Source organism: Aythya marila (genome assembly GCF_965140915.1).
Source record: "Aythya marila genome assembly, chromosome: 1".
In the NCBI taxonomy this organism is placed as follows: Eukaryota; Metazoa; Chordata; class Aves; order Anseriformes; family Anatidae; genus Aythya; species Aythya marila.
In genome coordinates this window covers 122,354,382-122,377,785 of record NC_139042.1, presented here as the reverse complement: position 1 = coordinate 122,377,785, position 23,404 = coordinate 122,354,382, and the positions used below count along the sequence as shown (strand labels likewise).

The 23,404-nt window shown below is 47.9% G+C and overlaps 1 protein-coding gene across 2 annotated transcripts in view; it reads left to right on the top strand.

Moving 5' to 3' along the window:
* Window positions 1-1,595: 1,595 nt before the first annotated feature.
* Window positions 1,596-23,404, top strand: part of GSK3B (glycogen synthase kinase 3 beta) — a 128,104-nt gene continuing 106,295 nt past the window's right edge. The window contains exon 1 of one of the 2 annotated variants that reach the window (XM_082769883.1): window positions 1,596-2,694. In XM_082769883.1, coding sequence (XP_082626009.1) covers window positions 2,607-2,694 — 88 coding nt within the window. In that variant the 5' untranslated portion in view covers window positions 1,596-2,606. The remainder of the gene's footprint in view (window positions 2,695-23,404) is intronic. The other variant, XM_082769884.1, reaches the window with a different exon arrangement.

Genomic DNA, 23,404 nt, shown 5'->3' with positions numbered 1-23,404 from the left:
GTACAGGCTCTTCCAGAAGTCACAAGGACGGGCTGGACGCCAGCCAGGGCCAAGCAAAATCCACCGGTGGTGGCACCAAGACCTGGATACGAAGGCCGTTTTAGCGACTCCGATATAAGCCGCGTTTCCTAAAATTTGCGAGGGAGAGCTGAAGGGAGAGAACTTTGTGAGCCCGTGCCTGTTGCCCCTTCCCTCGGGCCGGCTCCTGCAGTGGGTTTATCACCCTCTGCTCCTCACGAGGTGATGGCCACAGCGCTCTTTCCTTTCCACAGCCACGCCGCTTCGCCCAACAGCAGCCACCCACCCAAAATCTTGTATTTCACGTTAAGAGGAACAAAACTTTGCGTTTTTAACGGGAATGATCACACCTTTGTGCTTCCACACGGGGGTAGGACCGCACACCCCCAGGGAAGTGGCCCCTGACGGGTCACTGAGGGGGGAACCCCAGGGAATGGGCTGGGGGCAAACAGGGGCTCAGGGCACTAACGGCTGCAACGGTTTTAACGGCTGTTAACGGGCCGGGTAACGGTTTTAACGGTTTTGACAGCTGTAACGGGCCGGGTAACAATTTTAACGTTTTTAACAGCCATAATGGGCCGGGTAACGGTTTTAACGGTTGTAACCAGCTGGGTAATGGGTTTTAACGGTTGTAACGGCCGTAACGGGCCGGGTAATTGTTGTAATGGCTGTTAACGGCTGTAAGCGGCCGGGTAACGGTTTTAACGGTTGTAACCGGCCGGGTAACGGTTTTAACGTTTATTAACGGCTGTAACGGGCCGGGTAATGGTTGTAACGGTTGTTAACGGCTGTAACGGTTGCACCGGGGGCTGCCCCGCCCTGAGGCGCCAGGTCGTGAGGGAAGTTGCCTCAAACGGGCATTAACGGCCCCGGAGCCGTTTGGACACCGCTCTCAGGGAGCCGTGGCGGCCATGCCAGCTCCCAAGGCGGGGGGGGGGGTCCCGGGGGTCCCGGCCCCGGTCCCGGTGCACCCCCCACAGGCACTGCCCCGGCCTCAGGGCGGCGCCGAGCCCGCCCCGCCGCACTGCGCATGCGCGCTGCCCGCCCTGCGCAGCCGGTGAGGTCATAAAGGTGAGCGAGGCGGCGCGCGAGGCCCCACCGCGGCGAAGCGTGGCCCGCCAGGCCCCGCCCCCCTCCCCTCCCCTCGCCCAATGGGAGCGGGCGCTGCCCGCCGGTGCTGCCCGCGGATTGGTCGGCGGCAGACAGCTGGCTGGCGTCTTCGGGCCGCCTCATCGCCCCCAGCCAATGGCAGCGCGCCGCCGCGGCAGCCAATCACAGCCCGCGGCCGCTCTCCGCCTAGGGGCTGCGGCCCGAAGCCGTCGCAGGGCCGTGCAACCGCGGCCGCTGATTGGCCGCGCCGCTTCGGCTCCCTTCGGCTCCTCCCGGCAGAGCCGGCCGCCTCCCATTGGCTGCCGGACCGCGCTGCTAGGGCGGCGGCGCCGCTCCGCCATTGGCCCGCCGCCTGGCTTCGGGAGGGCTCGGCCGCGCCCGATTGGCTCCGAGCCGCCACAGCCGTCGCCGGAGCGGCCTCGCCATTGGCTCCGAGCACGCTCGGCTGTTTCCGTGACGGGGAAAGCGGGGGGGGGGAGGGTTTGCAACGAGCGCGTCGGCCCCTTCGGCTGCCTATTCACAGACGGCGCCTACGGCCGTTGCGCAGCGTAGGGCAGCGGCGCGCATAGGCGGCTGCGCTGCGTTCGCGGGCTCGGCGTAAGCGGCAGCAGGGAGCAGCAGCAGCGCGCTGAGGGCAACGAGCCGCCGCCATGGCCCGCCCCGCCGCCGCCGGCCGGCCCCCTCGCCGTGCGGGGGCCGTGAGGAGCCGCCCGGCCGCCACCGGCACCGCCTGAGCGCCGCCGTCAGGGGAGAGGCCCCGCCGCTCGGCCGCATCACCGCGCCGCCCGCCGCGGATCCCTCCGCCGCCGCCGCTGTTGGATTCCCTGGGCGAGCCGCCGCAGCACCGCCTCCCCGCCGGGACGATCCCTCCGCCTGAGAGGGAGGGGGGGGGAGAGGAGAGGGGAGGGAGGAGGAGGAGAAGTAGTCCCCGCTGCTCCCGCAGAGGAGACGGAAGGGGATTAAAAAAAAAAAAAATAAGGAGGAATAAGGATAAAAAGGAGGAGGAAAAGCCAACAAGGAGAGAAAGGAAGGAAGGAAGAGGAGCCCCGAGCCTCCGCCCCATGTGACTGGCGCGGAGGGTGGGGGCAGCGAGGCCTAGCGCAGCCCCGCGGCGGGCGGGCGGGGGCGGCTCCGGCAGCCGGGGCGCTGCGGGGAGAAAAAGGGGGAAAAAAAAAAAAAAAAAAAAGAAAAGGGGGGGGCGAAATGGCGCTGTGAGGGGACGGACAGAGCGACAGAGCGACGGACAGAGCGGCGGGCAGCCCGGCGGCACCGCCAGGGGAAGGGCTCGGGTCCCCCCCCCCCCCCCCCCCCCGTGAGGGGCCGCGGTTGATGAGGCAGGGCTCGCCCTGAGCGGCGGGAGAGGGCCCTGAGGAGGAGGAGGAGGAGGAGGAGGAGGAGGAGGGAGGAAGAGCAGCAGCAGCAGCAGCAGGAGGAGGAGGAGGAGGAGGAGGAGAGAGGCGCAGCCGCAGCCCGAGACCATGTCCGGGCGGCCCAGGACCACGTCCTTCGCGGAGAGCTGCAAGCCGGTGCAGCAGCCCTCGGCCTTCGGCAGCATGAAAGTCAGCCGTGAGTATCGGGCTGGGGGGGGGGGGGGGCTGCGACACCCCCCAGACCCCAAAAAAGCCGCCCTGCCCCTGGCCTCGGCCCCTCTGCCCGCTGGCAGCCCTTCCCTTTGTCAAGCGGGCTCCCAGGGCCGGGGTTTTGTCTGTGTGGCTGTGTCTCCCCCCCCCTCCTTTCCCCTCTTTTTCCCCCCTTCCCCACCATGAATGACGGGCAGGCAGGTGCCCCCCCTTGCTCCCCATCCCCCAATATATATAAATATATTTTCCCTTTTTCCTATTTTTTATCCCCTCTTCTCTCCCAACGCCCTGAGATCTCGGGTGTGAGCACCTCCTAGTCCAGCCCATTTAAAAAAAAAAAAAAAAAAAAAAAAAAAAAAAGGTGGTTTGGGGGAGGGAAATGGGGTACAAAAGGTGCCTCTTTCGCGATTCAGGCAGCGCTAAAATCGCTCGGTAACGCCGAAAATAAGAAACATCCTCCCCGCCGCATGTGAGTACACCGAGGGGTTATTCCCGGCTGGCTGCTCGGGGGGAATATTGTTGGGAGCCAGGCCTAGGCTTTATGCCGCACGGGCACGTTTGGGGTTGGCAGAGCGTGGGGTGGGTGCCCACCCTTTGGATCCCAACCCCCTCCAGCCAGGGGGAGCTGGGGCTGTTGGACACGAATTCATGGCATCTGGGCAAAGGGGGAAAAAGGCCCTGCTCTGAGTCGCCAAAGAGGAGCACCGGGGTTATAATAGGAAACGTCCTGGCTCCTCATTTGAATGCGTGCATGCGAGTGACCCGATCGCTGTGCTGCCGGCCTGGTTTGTGAGGAATATTTTCCCCTTTTTCTGCTGGAAATGGAGGCTGGGGGGGCTTTACGGGAGCCAGAGGGCTCGCCGTGCGGTGCTGTTTGGTCGATCCCTTCGGTGCTTGCCCGTAGCCACACCTGACACAGGGGTTGATATTGTTCGAGGAGCTTCGTGCAGGGGCTCTGCGTGCCCGGGGGCTTTTTGACAGATCAAAAAGGGATCTTGTTGGATCTTGAGGGATTTCTCACGGGTTTCTCTCTGCGCCGAAATGTCTCCCGCTGCGGGCGAAGCCTCGAAGAGGGCGCCGGGCTTGGTTGGGGGCTGTCGCCTGCCTTGGATCCGCATGATCGGGGCGCCTGCAGCACTTAAAAAAAAAAAAAAAAAAAAAAAACAGGGAGTGCAGTTAACCCGTATTATTAGCAGATCCAGCGTTTCACGCGCGTTTGGGGGTCTTGATTTCCATGGGGGAAAAGCCGTGGGCGACTCCATTTTAATGTATCGATCCACTTGATGTGCGTGCGGAACGAGGAGCGGGTTTTGTTGGCCGGGCTTTCTGCAGGTGGCCGCCTAATTCGGGCGAGACCTAGCCCTGTCATGCTCGGCGCCTGAATTTGTCTGATTCAAGCTCTCCGCAGCTTGGTTCTTGAAAGGTCACTGATGCTCCTTTCCCGTTTATTCGAGGTCAGAGCCTAGGCAGATGCTCGCCTGCGAAGAGAGTGCTAACTGAGGCAGACTAACAAGTTTGCAAATATGATTCAATCCCCAGCGTATACCACGGAGGGAGAAACAAAGGCCGGAGCATAAAGCGCACGCACTTGCGATAACCCCCCCAGTCGCTCTAGTCATGTGCTCCTGGTCCTTCTGCTGCCTGGAAAAAAAAAATGTCAGAACAAAGCAGGAGAACCACAGGCGAGGGCTGTGTGGGAAACGCAGTTGGGATTTTTTTTTTTATTTATTTTTTTTTCAATGAATCCACCCGTGGAAGACGGTCCAGGAAGTTGAAACTTTTTATTCTCTCCTTTGTGAGAGGGCAGCAGCAGGTTGCCAGAAAGGGCGAGTATTTTTCTGGGTCCCCGTGAGTGTTTTAGGAGCCCCTTATGGCGTGATGTGGCAACCCATCTATTACCACCGTTGTTGAGCGCTTGGGGAAAAAATAATAAAAAAAAAAAATCAATTAGTGGTGAACGGGGAGTTTGCTGGGCTCCTTGGTCTTGCTGTAGGTTTTCAGAGTGATACTTCGTGACGTTTTGAGCCCTTTTGACTGAAGGCCGGGACAAAAGGTTCCCTGTGAAGCAGGTGAAAATGGACAGAGCTTTGTTTTCTGAGCCTCACAGACACCTCCAGTACCCCGGTGGTGGTGCAGGCCTTCTCCAAGCCCCCGGGGAGCCCAGCCCGAGCTGCTGGGTGCCCGCCTTGTTGTTTTAATTTGGAAGCCTGGAGTGGTGGTGAAATGAAACGATGAAGTCACTCTGGCCCCGCTGCCTCTCCAGCCACTGCTGCGGCTGGCTGGGCCCAGCAAGAGTTATCCAGGGAGGAAGGAGGGACTCGGGTGATGGGCTGGAAGGCTTGGGAGAAGTCGTGGCTCTCTGGATCCCGAGGAGGAGGAGGACAATGGCAGGGTGATTGCTGTGGTGCGCAGGGCTTTTCATCTCGCTCCCTGCGTAATTTATTAGACTTTGTGCTCCCAAGTTGATAAGGAAGCCCCAGCCTTGGGTGAAAGGAGGTTGTCCACAGCTGCTGGGCAGGATGGCTTCTCACGGCTCTGCCACGAGGATTTTATTGCCCCTCTGGGAGAGGGAACGCTGTGGGAAGCACACGGGGGAACAAAGATCACGGCTGTGAGGTCCAGGCTGTGACCTCAGCATCTAACAGTTGCAATTCCACCTCAATCCTTCAACTCCAACATCAGGTGATGAGTATCCGAGCCGAGGGCTTCCCGTTCTCCCCGTGCTGACGTTCCCTACCTGCTCACAGAGAGAAGAGGCGCGGGCTCAAGGCTTCCTTTTGTTCCTCACCTCCTTGTGCTTCCCGAAGGGGACAAAAATAATCCCGCGGAATAAAGGGTAGTCATGCAACACGCCACCAAAAATATCGGTGTAAAAATAGAAGCCCAAAGTTTGCAGTTTGAGAATTTTCGCCTAATGACTGTGGAATTGATTTATTATTATTATTATTTTTTTCCCCTCCTCTGGAAAGTGTTTTTAAGCAACACCAAGCCCTGGCAGACAGCGGTGCTTGTTGTAACTGTAGCGAATTGCGTTGTTGGTCTGCAGTAAACAATGTCAGGGCTGATGCTTGCTGCGGGGAGCTTTTTGCTCTGTGTGTGTGTTTGTGCCACGGCTTTGTAAAAGGTTGTGCAGGATTTGTTAAGGGAGAGGGTGAGGAAGGCGCTTCTGTTTGCTTTTTAGCTCACTCTCGTGCTGCACACAATCTCGGTTGCAAAATCTAAAGGCCAATCTTGTCATAACTCACTTTGGGCTCTTCGGAAGAATGTTACGCCGGTGCCAAGCTTGCCTTTTGTTGAGATGTTTCTTTTTCTTGGGAGATTCACTCTGCTTTTGTGCCGTGTTACCCTCCAGAAGCCCAGCGGGGCGGTAGGGGTTCAGGTCTCCTGGCGCCTGAACCTGATGCATCCCTCGTTAGTACGAGGGGGGCCTTAAATAATGGGTCTGGAAGGACCGGGCGTGATGTCCGGGCTGATCTACCTGTAGGAAGAGCCTCCAGCAGGCTGGAAAAGAGGCACCCCGGGCAACCTCGGCGAGAGGGAAGGAGCTGAGGGACCCAGCGTGGTGGCTGGGCCCGTGCTGCCTCCTGTTTCCCAACCCCGTTAGGGTAGGGCCCTCCCTGGTGCTTTGATAGCAGTTTCTGCCTAATGGGTTGCTGCAACTGGAAGCCGCCCATCCTGCTCTCCTTGCTGGAGAGAGGAAGATCCCTCCCTTCCAGCAGCCTGCTGAGAGCTGCTGCCTGCCCTCCGCTCAGCCTGGCCCTGTCCAGCTTTCTGCCTGCTGCCGGGGGGACGGCTTTCCTCGCGCCTGAAATAAATAATAATGATAATAATGAAAAAAAAATGGACTCACTGGGATCGGTTAATAATGGCTCTGGGTGCTGCAGGGGAGTGTCTCGCACCACGGTGACCCAAAGTCACACCTTGCAGCCTGAAAAGGAGCAAAACAGCTCGCTGATGCTCTTATTCCCAACGCTGGCGAGCTGTTTTCTCTTTATTCCTGTCATTTGTGGTAGTTGAGCAGGAAAATATCTCGTAAGAAGATGAGGTCTGCCATTGCAACCCTTTAAATGATAATTCTACTAATTCTTCTGTGTCACCCCTGGAGGGTTGACTTTATTTTTTCCTCTAAGATACACTAGGATCTATCCTGCACCTTTTATTGTTCTGTCGCCCATCTGCACGTTTCTTCTTCCTTACTCCACTTCCTGGAGGTGATTCCCTCTTGTATGATCACTTGATTAGCCTGTTCTGGTTTATAGCAATACTTTAACCACCTTGTTCACATATTTATGCAGCTGGAGAAAGCCATACCACTTAAGAAATATGTTCTGGGCTCTGGAAGTTATGTCCCTTCATCCCCTAACTTGGTAGGGTCTTGGAGGTATCACGCAGTAAAGCTTTCTGTACTGGGATCTTCTCATGGCTAAGAAAAGCAGTTCCTTGCCATCCATCCTAAAACACCACCTCAGGCCGAAGGGTTTTCCTCTGCTGCCCCAAGAGTTCTCCCATTTTGATGGGCTGTATCTCTGAGTGCTATTTCAGAGAGACCAGCAATGGGTTTCCAGTGTTGGTGCCCAGTGTGATAACTGGGGGCTTTTTTTTCCCTCCCCCAGTTAAAGCTCAGAGCTGTGCAGGGCTCTAGCCCTTTCTGAATTGACCCCATGCCAAATCCCTTGGTTATCTGAACGCCTGGGCCGACAACGCACAAGGTGGTTGGAGAGCGCGTGCAGCCTCGTTGTCGGAGCTGCTGCAGCCTTTGCTTTCAATGTTTTCTCCAGAATCGGAAGGTTTGCTATCTTGAGGTTTCCAGAAATTTCCACGGACTTGCTCGCTGGGCGTTTTTCTGGACTTCTTTCCTCCGTTTTTGATGAAGTCTTTTCTCTGAGGACTTTCAGTTGGCTGTCGCTGGCCTGGGAAGTGCCAAGGTGGCCATCTCCTGCAGAACCTCTTGTGGCTGGTAGAGGCACTTGGCTGCTTCCTGGCTCCAGCCAGCACAGCTTCGAGAGGCGGACACACTTCTGAAGCAAAGCAGCAATGAAAAGGAGCTCACTGAAAGCTTAAAAACCTAAAAGGTTTGTACAGGTCAAAACCCATTCCCATTTCCCTTTTGTAGCGCCTGCAGCATCAGTCTCCCTCAGACAAAACATCTCCAGTTGCTCTAGCTCATTCAAGAGGACCTCTACCCAAACCCTTTAGCAGACAAAATTTGGGTAACAACTAGAGGAAGAAGAACTATTTTCACCAAATCTTCAGCACCTCTGCTGGGCGAGTGGGTTGCCAATAACTGGAGCAAAGTCCATCGCCAGGTGCTTTGCACTCCATCGAGCCCTTGATATTTCGCTGGGGTTGCGCATCTGTAACATGGAAGTCACTTAGCTGGGGGAGTTGCACCGTGGGGCTGCAGGGTGCCATAAAAAAATCCCTCTTTCTTGTTTGTAAGCAAGAACTTGAGGCTAAAAAATAGAGTTTTGTAACTTTGTAATAGGCGTGAGGAGGGCCAAGTGTCTTCTGCTTCGTAGGTTATAACCTGCTTCTGCTTCGTAGGTTGAGCGGCGTTGCTTGGAGAGGTGTAAATGGTTTGTTTTTTTGGTGTAGGAAGCTTTTGTTGATTGCGTTTGAGCCTGGAAAGCAGCTCTTGGATGTAACGTATGGCAGGAATGCGAAGCGGTGCGGTTACATTGCTCGGCGTGTCTCTTCAGGCACTTGGGCAGCTTGCAAGGAACCTGCTCGTGGTCCAGTGCCCGACAGGAGAAAGTCTGCATCCTGTTGGACTCCCGATCAGAAGAGGACAGGAAAAGCACTCCAGACTGATACCACTGGATAAATAACGCCAGGGAGGGTTTGTGGGGTTTCAGGACACCCCCCGGTTGTGCCTGTGTGAAGATGAGCGTCTGAGTGCAGCTCCAAAAGTCGCCACAGGCTTTTGGATCAGAGCGCTCCGCCGGGGAGAAGTTGGGTGTTGGCTCCCAAGTTATAACCAGAAGGGAAGCAGCAGCTGAATTTTTCCAACCAAGACAGTCTTCTTACAGCCACAACTATAGAGCATCGTCTGTTTTGACTTTTTTAGTAGGAATATAATTCTTGTCGGCTACAAGCCCTGTAGTTCAAAGCAGTATCTTTTGCCAGGAATGCAGGCAATTGTTGAATTTTCAGGCAGGCCAAGAATATGTTTTGTGGAAAGATAAACTGAAAGTTGACTGCTTCAGAGCAAACCTTGATTTTCTTTGCAGCGCAGAAGGAGCAAAACCACGTAGTCGTGGTTGCTGGGGCCAAGCTCTTGGGTTTTCTTGATTCACACCCTGCTGCAAATGGTTGCACAGAACCTATAGGATTATTGATATCCCATCTCTCACGTGATTCAGGTAGTTTAAGTATTAAAAAAAAATAAATGGTAACACCATGAATTGACCTGTATGAGTGGGTTTCCCTAGGGGGAGGAAGGGGACACAAATTCGTCAGCCTAAATAAGCAGAATATTTGATTGTTGGCCAAACAAACGTGAATCATTTGGCACGGATCCGTATCCCCGGGAGTGGAGTCGACGGCCCTAAATGAATTTCCACACGTTGGTGGGAGGTCGAGGATCAGCATCGGAAAGGAATGTTTTGTGCTTTGCCGGGAGAACGCAAACTTTCTGGCAGGTGAGCAGATGTCAGGCTCCTGGAATGGGTTTTCTTTACCCCGTACAATTGCTCAATTGAAACTTGCAGGAGCGGAAAATGATGTTGCCCGTGAGCAGATCGTATCTGTGGGCCCTTCCACCTCCAGTCTCGCAACCTCGTGCGTGCGGGCCTGGGAGCTGCCACCGCAGGCAGCGTAACGCCAGCTGCTGGCTGCGAGTTGAGTTGGTGGTTTTTCTGCGTTTCTCTTGAAAAACAGAGAAATCTTAGTAATCGCATTTCTGCTTTAGTGACTTTGGAGTAGGTTTCCCCAACCTGTTGATTTTTGGAGTACATGTATTAGTAACCACAACGGGCTACAGAGCTGATTTGAGTCTTGGGGAAATTCTTTAAAGCCTAGGTGTTGGGTTTTTTCTGTCTGACAAGGTCGTCTTTGAGCAATGAAGACCACCAAGATTGCAAATCTCTTGTTCGTCCTGATAGACCTGACTTCAGTGGACCAAAACTTCTCTTCTTCTGGACTTTGAATGTGGAAAAGGGTGTTGCTGGGAGCTGGGACAGCAAAAGAATTGTGGCTTTTCTCCCTGGGAGCACATGTGTAGTGCTTCTGGGATTTTGGAAGCAGGTCTAGAAACCTCAAGTCCATATGCATGAAGTAGCCCTCATATTTACAGAAGCCAGGTATTCATGAGGCAAGAAACAACACCTTTTGTGTGGTGGCAGTGCTTTGGCTTTATGCAATAGCCTGTGGATTTCTTTATAATCCGCTGGATTCTTTCAGCCCTGGCAATGTTTGAGCAGTTGGTTGTCGACTGGAAATGTTGGTCGTAGTGGGCCAACAACTCTAAAAGGGAATACTGCAGGTATGTTAATGCCACGTCCAGAACTTTTCATAATTAGGATACTTCAGAGATGCTCATATCAAGACAATGATGCCCACTGCATTTCAAAATGTATGGTAAAAGCCCAGTTTTCATTCCTAGATGGTGGTGTAATTAGTTACTGTAGAACTTGTACTAGCAACATATGCCTGTTAGTTTATTCAGATGTTGTTTTTTTGGCTTTGTGCTACGGCTTTCTGTTTTTTTGCTTTCTTGTTTGAAAAGCAGCTGGAATCAGGAAGAGGTTCCTGGCGGACCAGGTCCAAGTCAGCCACTTCTAGATAAGAACAAATCATAAAATATTCTCTAACAGCCCCTTTTACTTGATGCATTTTCACATGTCTTTGAGCGTAAAGAGAGGGTGAGAGAAGAGGGACGCGTTTGTGTTGTCAGAAACCTTATATGAGGGGGAGATGATGATGATTTAGGCTTCTGGGATCTGGAATTTAAACCCAGACCATGTGTGAAGGTTTTGCTGTAGAGCTTCAGCTTTAAGCCTTTAAAGCCTGCTTTAAAACATCCTGCCAAAGCTGGGTTGACTAAGTACATTTCTTGAGACCAAACTTGGGAGCAATGTTTTAATATTTGAACAATAATTGTTTTGTCAGAGATAGTGAACCTGTTTCTCATTTTACTTCCCATGATATGTTTTGAGACTCGGTAATGTCCTATCCCGCTGGCGTTAACATTTAATTTTGATGCTGCTAAGGGAGCTCTGGAAGAGGCTGCATTGCAACTTAATGCTCTGTCTTCTATGACTCCAAATGTCTTTTTTTTTGTTTCCCCCTTTGAGTGTTATGACGATGGGAGACTTTTCACCTGCTTGCAAATCTTGCTCTCAGGTTGTCAGCAAGCCATTTTTTAAAGATCATACTGATAAGGTAGGAAATTGGATTCCCCACTTGGAAAAGTTGTCAAGTTTCTTCTGTGTGTGTATGGCTATAAAATGGAGTCTTTTTAAAACTCGCAAGAAATTAGTTTTCAAGGACACAGTCACTGTGTGACTTTAAAATGGAATTTTATTTTCGTTTGGCAAGTTTGAAAGATTTTTGGTATAGGGAGAGGCTGGAAAAACAATTTTGCACGTATTTGCAGTGCTGTTGAGTGATTCTATAACAGTACGTACCGAGGGCTGGGATTCAACACCTATGGGCTTTTCAGGCTGTGTTTGGGAGGGAAGCAAAAATCCCAAAGCAATTCTAAACTTCCACCTGTAGTAGGTTTAGTTGTCTTTAGGAAATCATAGTTCACGTCACTGTTTTCACTAGGCCCTTCAACCACTGCATTGATGGTAACGCCGCGGTAAGAATGCTTCGCTGATGTGGAAAAAGTACGAAGATTTGACAGTGCTGTTAATATTTGAAGTTAGGTTTCTGCTCGTATAACATGCACTGTCACAGAAACGCTCCAGTGCTGGAGACTTTTTTGTTCTAAATTTTGGGTAGGTTGGTTTTATACTATGGGTAACGTATTGCAGTTTTGCATCGTGGCCGGGTGTAGTTTTTTGACTGTAGCCTGTTTGAAAGACCTTTTATTTCTGAGTATAGTAGAACAAAGGCAAACGTTTCTAAAAATTCAGGTAATGCCCTGGATTTTTGTCAGGAAAATGAGTTGATAAAGGGGCTTGGAATTTGTCTACTCAAGCAGAAAAATTAGTTTTCATCTGACCCTTAAGAAAGCAGATGCAATGAAACTCCTGGATAGTTGTTGGTTGAAATCCTTGAATTCTAGCAAGTGCTCTGGGCATCTATCATGTTGGTTTGCCTTGAATCCCAATTCTATCAGTATATAAAATATGCAGTGAGATAGGTGATGATAATTTGGCTGCTGTTTCTTAACACAAATCCTGCTGTATGGAATTACTCCGTGTATGGAAGTAGCTCTGCCATTAATTGCTAGTTCTGGTGCTTTAGTGGAAAATAAGTCATTAAACGTTAAATATGTAACTGCCACGTAATACCTTTTACACCTGTTTTTAACTAAAAATTCAAAGAGCTAGTGCAATAATAACCAGCGTTCCACCAAATATCTATTCTTTTTGTGAAATGTCCTCCTTTGTCAACTGTACCTCCTTGGCTGTCCTGCAGTGGAGTACGTAATGCCTAACTGCATTCAGAGGAGCTCCAAGGACATCAGAGAATACATTCAAAATGTTCTTGACAGATGGACAAAGCAGTGGTACGTGAATAAGGTGCGGTTCAGCAGGGGCAGACGTGGTCTGTAAGGTTTTGGTGAGGCTCAGCTGTGCAGGTAACAGGGTGGGGGGTGACTGGGCAGGCGGGGAGATCTGTGGAGAAGAGCCTGCAGGTAGATGTTGGTGTTGCCAAACCAGCAAATGGTTTTTTACTGGGTGTCTTGACAGAAATGTCATGTGAAATGCATGAAGTTGGCCTTCTCACTTCATTGTGTGCTGATAAGCCTGCAGCACCTAGCTTCGGTGGTGTTTTGGGAGAGTAGCAGGCTGTGGGCGAAGGGGAGTCATCAGGGATCTGGAACGCGCTCTCAGGGGACGCTGAAAGCATTTAGGATGATTTCTTTTACAAGAAATCAAAGGGAGATTTCTTTTGATGACATCCTCTAAATATGTTAGGTAGCTGGAAAGAAAAGACGAAGCTGTTCTCTTTTCCGCTGGAGCTGGAACAAGCTGTGGGCTTAAACTTGAGCAGCAAACATGCTTTCAGTTAGTTGATTCAGCTTCTAAGAACAACGGGAGCACTGGAATAGATTAGGAAGGCTGTCGGTTTCCCAGCAGTGGCTGTTTCAGAAATTTGCCAGGTAGTTTAGATCTAGAAGTTGGTAGAAGTTTAAGTGAAGACAGCCTGTGGCCCTTCCCAGCTTCATTTTCTGTTGTTCTGGTTAGTTCTGCGTGGTCTTGGGATGAATTTCCAAGATCCTGCTCTTATTTCTTTCCCCCCCTGGCACAGAGTAGCCCAGTGCTGTTGGCAGCTTGCTGGAGGGTGGTGGGTTTGTGAAAGGTGATGGGGGTCGGTGAAACCTGCCGCAGCTTTCAGACCTACAGGCTGGGTCAGCCCAGGGAGCTCGCTCCAGTTTGGGAATTTACTGGATGCGGTGGCTTGTCCTGCCCTTGGCACGGAGCTCTGATTTCTGAAAGAGCCTCCTTAGCCTCGGCGTTTAGGTAAATGTGCTGTATTTAGAAGGGCTTAGCCTGCCTGGGGAGGTTTTTATTCTAGTTCGAGGTTTAAACGAGCTCTGAATTTTGTTTTTGACATAAGTGCTGTTCAGATGAAAGCTTGCTGTAATTTGGGAGTCCCGTCCTGCAGTTGAGAACCGCACAATTTCTGTGGGGGATCTCCGTGGCTTTCTTTGTATGGGGCCTAAGAAAAACAATTCTTTCCTTCAATTTTTGAGCCTGTGGTTTTTGCTTCAACACAAAAGAATTTAGCGCAAGTGAAGAACTGCTCAGAGCTTCAAGTGCAGCCCCAGAACCATGTTGGAGTAGCTGTGTAAGGTCCAGCCTGATGATGGGGCGGTGTCTGCCCAAAAGAGCTTCAAGCAGATGATCTTGGCGTATAATGCCAGTGCCTGAAGAATATTTGTCCCTTAAAGTATAACTTTCTAATCACAGCAGTCACGTGAGCTTCTGTTTAATAAATGGGCAAGCATCTGAAGAACGTGTGTAGAAACCAGATGTTGCATAGAATATGAGCCAAGGAAGAAAATAACTTGTTGGTCTGTATGTGGAGTGTAGCTAGATACCTTCTTCTGATTTTATTTCTGCTCCTCTTCAGAGCTGGAAGAGTCGATGCGGACCTTGAAAATCAAAGCGGTGTCAAGTTAATCCTAAAATTTTTAGGGGTTTTAATTGACTTCCCGAACTTGATATAGAAATAAGAGGGATGTGTGAAGCTGGAGCTCTCACACGAGAACTAAAGATGCTTCAGAGCAAAAATGATTGTCTCCACTGATAAGTGGTTTCCAATTTGGTGCTGAAACTCTGAGGAGTAGTACTAAGCAATGCTTCCTTTTCTGTACCTCACAAAGCTTCAGTAGTTCGGTGTACGTATGAGGCTACTGCAAGGCTGACACCCTGAATTACTGCTAATGTAACATCTACAATTATTTATTTATTTATAATTCTTTTGAAGCCTTGCTTCCTTATTTCAAATGATACTGAGTGTTCAAAAACAGGTGGATGTCAAATTCAGCTCTTTCTTATCTGCTCCAATGGGAGAGAAGAAGTGATAACCCTGAAGCCTTATGCCAGACTTGTCCTAAGGTACAGCAGTAGCCCAGAATGCCTTTTATGTTTTCACCTTTTAAGTCTTTGGCTGCTGAAAGCGTTAGACCTCTAGCTGGAAGAAAGGCTTGCTGGAGACTTGCTGTGCTCCACTTCTCTGCAGCACTTTGAAGGCTGTGCAGAGCGTTTGTTCGGACTTTGACATGCACAAAATTGTCCTTCTCTTAGGTGGCTTAGACTTTCAGGGGCGTACAGATCTTTTTTTTTGTCTGCAGCTGGCATCATCTGAATGATGGAATAGTTTACAACTGAAAACTGACAAGGTTTAAAACACCAGGAAATAAAACCAAACAAAAAACCAACCCATTCCCTTCCCTCAGCTTGTTGTTGAGTTCAGGAGTGCAGTAGGTGAGTATCAGACAGTTGGTACCTAAATGAAATAGTAACACAACTGCATTAGCTTACAGAAGTAACCTCCTCATGGAGAATAAAAACTAGAGAAAAGCACCCATTCCTCATCTTCTGGATTTGCCAAACTATTAGGAACTTCTCTTCATATATAAGACTGTTGGTTCAAATGGTCATGTATCGCTTTTTTCTTCCTTTACCTTTGTTATAGTTTGTATTCTTGCTTGGAGTCACGTGGAACCACAGCTCTTGAAGTGGAATTTCTTTGGAAAATGTTGTATTTGTTGTTTGTAATGCCAGAGTTTAGTTTAGTTGACGGTACTCTTCACATTTTTATGGGTTTTAGTTTTATGCAAGTATGCTTTTCAAGTACAAAACAAAACAAAAAAAACCTACGTGGATTTTGAAGGTAAAGGGTAAGTGGAAGGGCAAGCTTGAAAATGGGTCTGGCTTAAAGAACACAGTGATGTACCTTTAGATTAAAAAAAAAAAAAAAAAAAGCAGCAATTTGGTAATGGTAATTTAATGTTTCAGATCTTACTGATGTCTTAGATGTTTTTTTAAAATGCTTCAGAACTTTTTTGGGATAATTGGCTTTCAAAGCTCTTTAGAGGTGGTGGTAGACACATATGCAAATTGACTAAGTTTCCAGGTTTGGACTAAAATTGATGTGCAGATGAGCTCATCCATCCAGGAAGTTGTTGAATAGAAAGGTTCAGTTGAATGGGACCTACAAATATCTTTGACTCCAGCTGCCTGACCACTTCAGGGCTAACCAAAAGTTAAAGCATATCACTGAGGGCATTATCCAAATGCCTCTTGAACACTGGCAGCCATGGGGCACAACCACCTTTCCAGGAAGCCTGCTCCAGGGTTTGACCACCCTCAGGGGAAATAAATTTTCACTAATGTCCATTCTGACCGTGTTCTGGCGCAGCGTTGTGCCCTTCCCATGCATCCCATCATTGGGGACAGGAGCAGAGGCTGCACCTCCTCTGTGCTTCCCCTCCTCAGGGAGCTGCAGAGAACCATGGGGTGGCCTCTCAGCCTCTTTTTCTCCACACTGGGCAACCCAGGTGTCCTCAGCCTCTCCTCACAGGACATGTGTCCTGCCCTTTTACCAGCTTTACTCCATTCCTGGTGCAAAACCCTATGCATACCCATGTTGAATTTCATGCTGCTGATGGTTGTCCACCACTCCACTGTGTCTAGATCCTTCTGCAAGGATTTGCATCCATCCAGAGAGCAAACAGCACCTTCCAGCCCAGCATTGTCAGCAAGTGGTAATTAATACATCCAATGTACCCAAAAGCAGTGCTTGCTTTTAGTGATAAAGAAAATTCCCTCGCCTGTATGTGAAGGTGAATTTTTTCAGTGTTCACCTTTCAAATTCCTGCCAGTGGGAAGAGAATGGGAAGTCTCGTCATTCAAGAAAACCTCAGTGAAATTTATATTCTTATTTCAGTGCATCTTGCCTTTTTTGTTTAAAAATATTCCTCTATTACATTTTATTCTTACTTCCCACTAATATGGGAGTAGGATAACGTACAGAAATACCTTGGTGCCCATGAATGCTGTGGGAATTGCACGTAAAGTGGAAAACTCTCCTGCTACAAGCCTGTCAGTTGGAAACGTGCATGGGCAAGGCATTGCACAGGGTGTTGGTATGACTGGGACATCTGAACAGCAAGAACACTGTGAATAGTGAAAGAATACATTTTTTTTTAAATCTTAAATCTCAAGTTCCTGTATAAGAGAAGGTAAAGCCGAGAGTCTTTCATGATTTTAAAATGCCGCCAACAAAACTCTCTCTCAAAAAAAAAAGCCATGCTGAAGGGGGATGTTCTGGCATATATGGAGCTGGAGTCTCTTTGTTGTGGCTTGAAGAGAAAGCCTTGCTTGCTTTTAATAATGAACAGTCGTGTGCCCTTGCCCAGACCACTAAAATGGCTGGAATAAAGCTAAAATGAATAAATAGAAACATGCTAATTTAGTTGTTCATGGACGTGCAGGGGACGTTCCTGTGGTTAGTAGTAAGTAGGGCAGCCATATAACTTTATCAGATGTGAAGTTGTCTCGACTTGCATTGAGTATAGGAGCTTTCCACACCAGCAGACTTGTTTTCCAGGCTCTCTCTAAGACTTGAGGCTGGTTTCATAAAAACATTTTGTCCAGATGATGATGATGACTCCCCCCTCTGCCTCCCCACGTCGTCTTCTGTGAGGAAAAATAAGAGACCCATCCCATATTGAGTTCCACTTTCCAATTTGTTGAAGTTTTTTACCATCCCGCTTGGTACACTTGAGCAATTCTTCGACTTCTTTTAAGAGGCATTACTAATTTTTGGCTGCCTCTAGCACGTTGGGCATGCTCACAGACTATTTAGGGGATTTCCCTGCTCATTTTAAAGTCCGTAACTACCTATGGGCTGGTTGTAATCCAAGTTCAGGGACTGGCGGAGTATTGCTCAACGCATTACGTCTCGCTGAGGTTTCAGATTGCTCTGAACTGTCACAGCCTGGCTTGGAGTTGGGTTATTTACAATGCAGAGGGGAGCTGGGTGTAGTGTTGGACATGAGGGAGAGCAGTAGCTGGTCCTACGTCATGAGATGTGGTGGAAAACAAGTTGATAGGAAAATATTGGAGGTTAAAATATTAACTTTTGTAACTTAAGGTACAGTTAAAATTCTTTGGAGTTTGAGATGAACAGGGTTACGCTGATATAACAGTTTTGTGACAGCATAGAGACTTAAATTCAGTGCTTTACAGTATTTATGTACAAAGTCAATACATTGGAAAAGAAAGTGGGAGTACTAGTAAGGTCTTGGTTGTTTTTTGTTTTTTGTTTTTTTTTTTTACTGGGGGGAACGTGCCTGTATCAAGTTTTGTGCAGAAGATCCTTAAAAAAAATCATAAACCTTATAATGAAGGTAGATAGATAAACTTGCTCAAGTTTTGTTTGAAGTGCCTTTTTACCCCTCCATGCAGTTTTCTCCTTCTTTTTCCCTAAACCAGTCTTCTAAGTGCTTCTTTTGCCATTTAGTAAAACCATTGTATTTTAGGTGCGGATAAGGAAGTTATTTCTCTGCTCATCTCAATCACTTCTCTCAAAGGCTTTTATGTAGAAAACTCAAAAGGAAATTTAAAAAAAAAAAAAAAAGTTTTTGGTCAGAATGCCACAAGTGTTTTGAATTACTGTTCAAGTCCCTGACCTACTAACAGCAAAACCTTTCCTTCACAGCTTTTTATTTCAGTCTTAGGGGAGAATTTTAGACAAATCCTCTTCAGCACTAGCAGCCTTAACTCGACTGTCAAAATTTGTTTTCTAAGGCCTTCTGCAAGTGAGAGGGCTCACCATCCAGTATGCCCACAGCAGAACAAACCCTCCATTTAGCCAGGGAGTTGCATCTAATCAGGTACTAACACATGGTCAGTTTTTGCTATGTTTCCAAGCACAGGTGGCTCTGATCAGCTTTTATTTGGGCCCTGACTTTCTATCCTCTCTAGCCTTTTCTGTCTTTGAGGTCCTGTTTGACTTTGATAAAAGCGTGCACAAGTGTCTGTGTATCATAATTTATTTTTAATGTGCTGTTGAGGTGTGCCACTTGCTTCTTTTTCTTTTTTTCTTCTTCACTTGTTGACTCTCCCACCACAGTTCTTATGCAGTGACCATTTTTGCTAAAGGCTGATGTTTCTTGCCTGGACAATCAGAGCTTTAAAGGAATCTTTACTTTTTAATTACTGCTATGTGTTATATTGTCCCTGGTCAGCTGAGCTTTATGCTTTATCTGGTCTGAGGACCGTGGTGCTCATTGCCAGAAGGGAGGCCTGCACGCTTCTCTCTGATCCTACGTGGTCCTACCAGGACGTCGGTGCCACAGCCATCTCCAGCTGAACACCTGTGGCTGTTCTGTGAAAATAACACTTATTTCTTCCTATTCATAAGTCCAGCCTTTGTCTGCACTTTGTATGCAGCAGATAAAAAGATACTCTGATACTTGAAAAATGAAGTAATAATTTCATGTGCTGTTCGAGGGCGTTTCTGCTGTTCTTTGGTATTTTGAAGCCTTTTTGCAGCCAGCGGTGAAATTAATTATATTTACAAAGGAAGCACTTGCTCGTTTGGAGTAGCGTCCTCAGTATTTGGTAGCTCGATCACTTCAGGGTTCATAAGAAGCACACTCAAGCCTTGGCACAAGCCTGCAACAACTTCTGGAAAGGCCGGCAACCCATGTCTTCTGGCTATGAGGTGTCTCTCAGTCTCTCCCAGCGTTGTCACATACATACTGCTTATAACCGGATGGAAACAGGCTTGAACTTCTAAACTCTGGCTTCAATGCTTCTTTGTTTGTTGTGGCTTTTTATTTTTTTATTATTTTCTGTGGAACCAAAGTACTCGGCCTTTTTGATGCAGAACCGCCTGGTTTGAGCTTTGGGCCGAGCGAGCTCACCAGGCCTGCGAGTGGAGTCTGAGGTGTGCTGAGGCACGCAAGCTGCTGGATAGGTTTGGGGGTGATGCTCCACCTTGTAGAGAGGCCATAAAATAACCACAGTTATGACCAAGGCGTAAAACCTTGCGTGTGAATGTTGCTTGTGGCACACCAAGGCTCTCCTCGGTTTCCTCTAATTGCTGGCACATATCCCGCTGGTGGGTCCAAAAAACTGGAATTCTGCTTGTTTTATCTCTCTCTGGTGAACGTGTGGATTCAAATTAAATATTCATCTACACACTAGGAACTGAAATATTTATTTTGGCCTAATTTTTGTAGGTTTGCTTTACCCTTTCCTTGCTGACGGATTGGACTCTCAATCTAATTTTTATGTAGAAATCATAGTTAAAGAAATAAGAATTCATCGTTTTATTAGCTATTATATTAAAATATAAAAATAAACAGCTTATATGTGTATATATTAAAGATCTGCAATATGAGCTAGCTGCTTTCTCAGCTGGAAACAGCACAAAGGACGTGGAGCTTATGTCCCTCTTCCTCCAGGTCTTGGCTTACATATTTCTCCGTGTGTGCTCAAACTCCTGTTTTGCCTCCACACTTCCTCCAGCATGCACCCCAGTTACAGTTGTTATTTTTGGCTGTGATCCAGAGCCCAGAATTTGTTTTGCAGAAAAACATTATTTTTTTTCTACGCAGAATTCCTTGAAATATAACGTGACTGCCATCCGTCGCTCTGAACACGGGGCTGATGCTTAAATAAAAATACCTGCTTCCAAGACGTCCCATTGTCTGCCTTTCCCAAATGAAGCACGGTTAGGTTGCCTTTATACAATATACTTGAAAGCATTTGGACTTCATAAACTGTCTTAAACAGCTGAGATGGTTGGGATTTTTGGCTGACACGGGGTATTAGGCTTTTTAGAGGGCTGTCAGAGGGCTCCTTTGCTTTTGTGTGTATAATAGATCCACTTACAACTCAAGAAGACACAATGTGCTTAGGGAAAGCCACTGTTATTTGTTGAGGAAACACCCGTTTATTTACACAGCCAAGTGGTTGAAACCTTGCTTTAGCAGTAAAAAATTGGCTATATACTTAGCTAAAATGTGTGGATTAACAAATGTTGCTTCTCTAAATTTTAAAAATATCTTCGGTATATTTAGCTTGTCCTTAGAAACTCAGCGTGTTTATTGCTGGAGTAGAGCTTCCTGTTATGTTTGGAATATTGAAATAATGAAGCGCTTCATTCTTCCCATGAATTCACATGAATTTTCTCCTTGCTGCTATTTAAGACTTTTTCTTTGCATTGCGGTAGCAGCTCTAAAAGATGTTGTCTTCGGAGTTGTCAGAAGGTTGCACAATTTTTCGTTGAGCCTCTCTACAGCAACCTACACACAGCATCTGATGGTCGATTAAAACCTCAACTTCCATTCTCGTGTTTGGGCAAAGCTTGATTTACTTCTCTATATGTGGGAGAGTAAGATCAAAAGTCAAATGTGGAACTTTGCTCTTCAGAGAGCAGCCCTACAGCCTGATGACCCCTTAGTCTTCATCTACAGGGTTGCTGTGCAGTGGCTGCAAGCCTTTGTATGACGCTGTGGGAGCAAATGTGTTGCTCGCTGCCACAGAGCCAGCAGGAATGGGCTCTCCTTGGCAGAAGTTACGTTGCTTCCCCGTGGTAGTACATATTTGGAGGCTGAAAGTAGGGTTTATAAAAGTTGGAGGCTGTGTAGAGAGCAAACACCTTACTCATAAGTAGTGGAAAGTATTCCCTCTTTGAAGAGGCTCCAGTCTGTACTTTTTTTATATAAACGTGCTGTACTTCAGCAGTGTGGTGTTATTCCATCTTGGTCAAGCCTTGCTACAGCGGGGGAACTTGGAGATGCTTGTTTTATGCTAGTTATTCCCAAATCGTGCTCTGCTGGTGGATGTGTGGTTGGCAGAGCGCTCGTGCTGGAGAGGTTCCAGCTCTCTGTGTGCCTAGTCATTTTTTGCCTTTTGGTGGTGGTGGTGGAGGGAGGAACCACAACCCAGTGCTCTGCTCGTGTTTGTGGTAAAATCACCTTGTGCTGCTTCAGTAGCTTCTCACATTTTCTATCGTGGTTTCATTTCGCAGATAGGTATGCTGGAGTTTTCAGCCTCCCTGCCTGTGCACGTATGCTTCTGCTTGGCTAATGACTGCGAGGTTTTCTGAGATGCTGTGTTTCGTACCGTTTTGGCTTTTCATGCCACATGGTGTGCATTTTTATATTGCTTTTATATCTATATGGTTTAATACAGATGTGGCAGATACACATCTGATCCCAACCAGGAGGCATACTGAAATTGGCACGATGGTTTTATTTGGAATTCAGAGATTAACTAATTATTTCTTTCTTCTTCCTTTAATTAAACAAAGCTTATTTGACTTAAAACTAGCATGTTGGGTAAAACTGTATCTTTATTTAAAAACAGATGTTGGTTCCTTTTATGGCTTTTTTTTTTCCCCTCCATCTGCTCAGGTGCACTTCTATAAGGCAGAAAATACAATTTTACCGTCTTTGGGATTGCAAAGCTTTGATCCCCTTGTTACAGTTTGTTCTGGGATGGGCAGACCTGTATATGTACTACAGCTGATGGAAAAAACGTGATTGTGGAGAAATCTATGTCCATCCTTTTTCCTCAGGCACTTAATAACATGTAGGGGTTCTTCTGCTAGTTTTAAATATGATACAGCTGAATGGTTGAATCAACTAAATATATATTTTCTTGACTTGAAGCAGGGAGAAATTCTTGAACAGCATGGTTCAGAAATAAGTAGTTCTGATATTTTTATTAGACAGTGTTGGACTCAACTATTAAGAATTTATTTTTTTGCTTTGGAGAAGAAAATTGAGTTCTGTTCTTTACGTGTAAGTATAAACTCAGCCTTTTCCTTGCTGGGGAGGTAAAGCAGGTGCCTTGATTGACCTTGGCTGATCAGGTCAAGGTATATTAAAGGTGAGTTGTGCGTATCTAATTTGATGTAAGAATACCTGCGCGTAACGTGTCTCAATTTAATCTTATCTAATTTCCTCATTTCTCGGCCGTGTGTAGATAAGCCCTTAGGATGGTTTCTATATTGTATTTTACTACCTCGGGCAGCTGCTTATGGCCTTAATGCAGGCCAGGGAGTAAATGGAAGAGGTTGCCATACCTCTTGCATACCTGCATCACAAGCAGGGAATCGAGAATAAAAGCATTTGGGGTAAATTGCACAATGCTCAAGTCATCGAGTTGGACAAAACGAGTATGGTAAAGGCGATGATTAGGACTGATGAGATAAGAGCTTCAGTGGGTGTTTCACTAGAAGTCGAAGACCGGCAAAGAATTGAAGGTACTGCCAGGTGTCCTAATAACCCAGTTTCCCTACAACGTTGACATTTTTTCCCCTTTCCCTCCCCCGTTCTGTCTTGAAATTGCCAGGGGAGCTGGGGAAAGGGCACTTTCTGGTTAGCGAGCTGGCGTTCAGCTGCAGCCACGTAGTGCCGGAGCTGCCTGGAACTGACCCTGAGCAGTGACGTGAGCCTGCGTGAGCTCATAGGCACCACGCACTTCTAAGAATGTGCCACTGCGGAGTCATTCATAGTTCAGAGTCCTCTCTGTTGAATTTCACATCCTCCTACAAAATGTTTACAGACAGGAGCAGCAGGGTAAGCAGCCAGAAATAGAAAAAAAGCAAATTGTCAGTTCTGGAGATCTCGAGCGCTCTTAAACATGTTGGCTTAAATCTTGCTTGCTTAAAGCAGCAGCCTGTTCTGAACTGAATGTAAAGGTTAGCAAATTACTCATTCTGCTTGCTGTCTTCTCGATTAAGAGCAATTGAATGATGTTTTTAGATATTTTGTTGCTAAAGATTTCCTTCTCTCCTCTAAAGCTACTTCCTGCCTCGCGGTGTTGAGCCAGATTGTGTCTGAATACTGATGTCCCATGCTGTGTGTGGGCTGCTCCCTGCCTGTCTCCCAGAAAAGCACTGGTGGGGTAGTGGCTTCCCTGTTGAAGCCTGTTAGATGGCAGCAGAATGAAGAAAATGGAAGCAGTCAGCCCTCAGCAACTGAGGATATTTTTTTAATCCTCTGTAGGATGTAGAATTGTGGTGGTTTTGTCATGGATCTGGTTAAT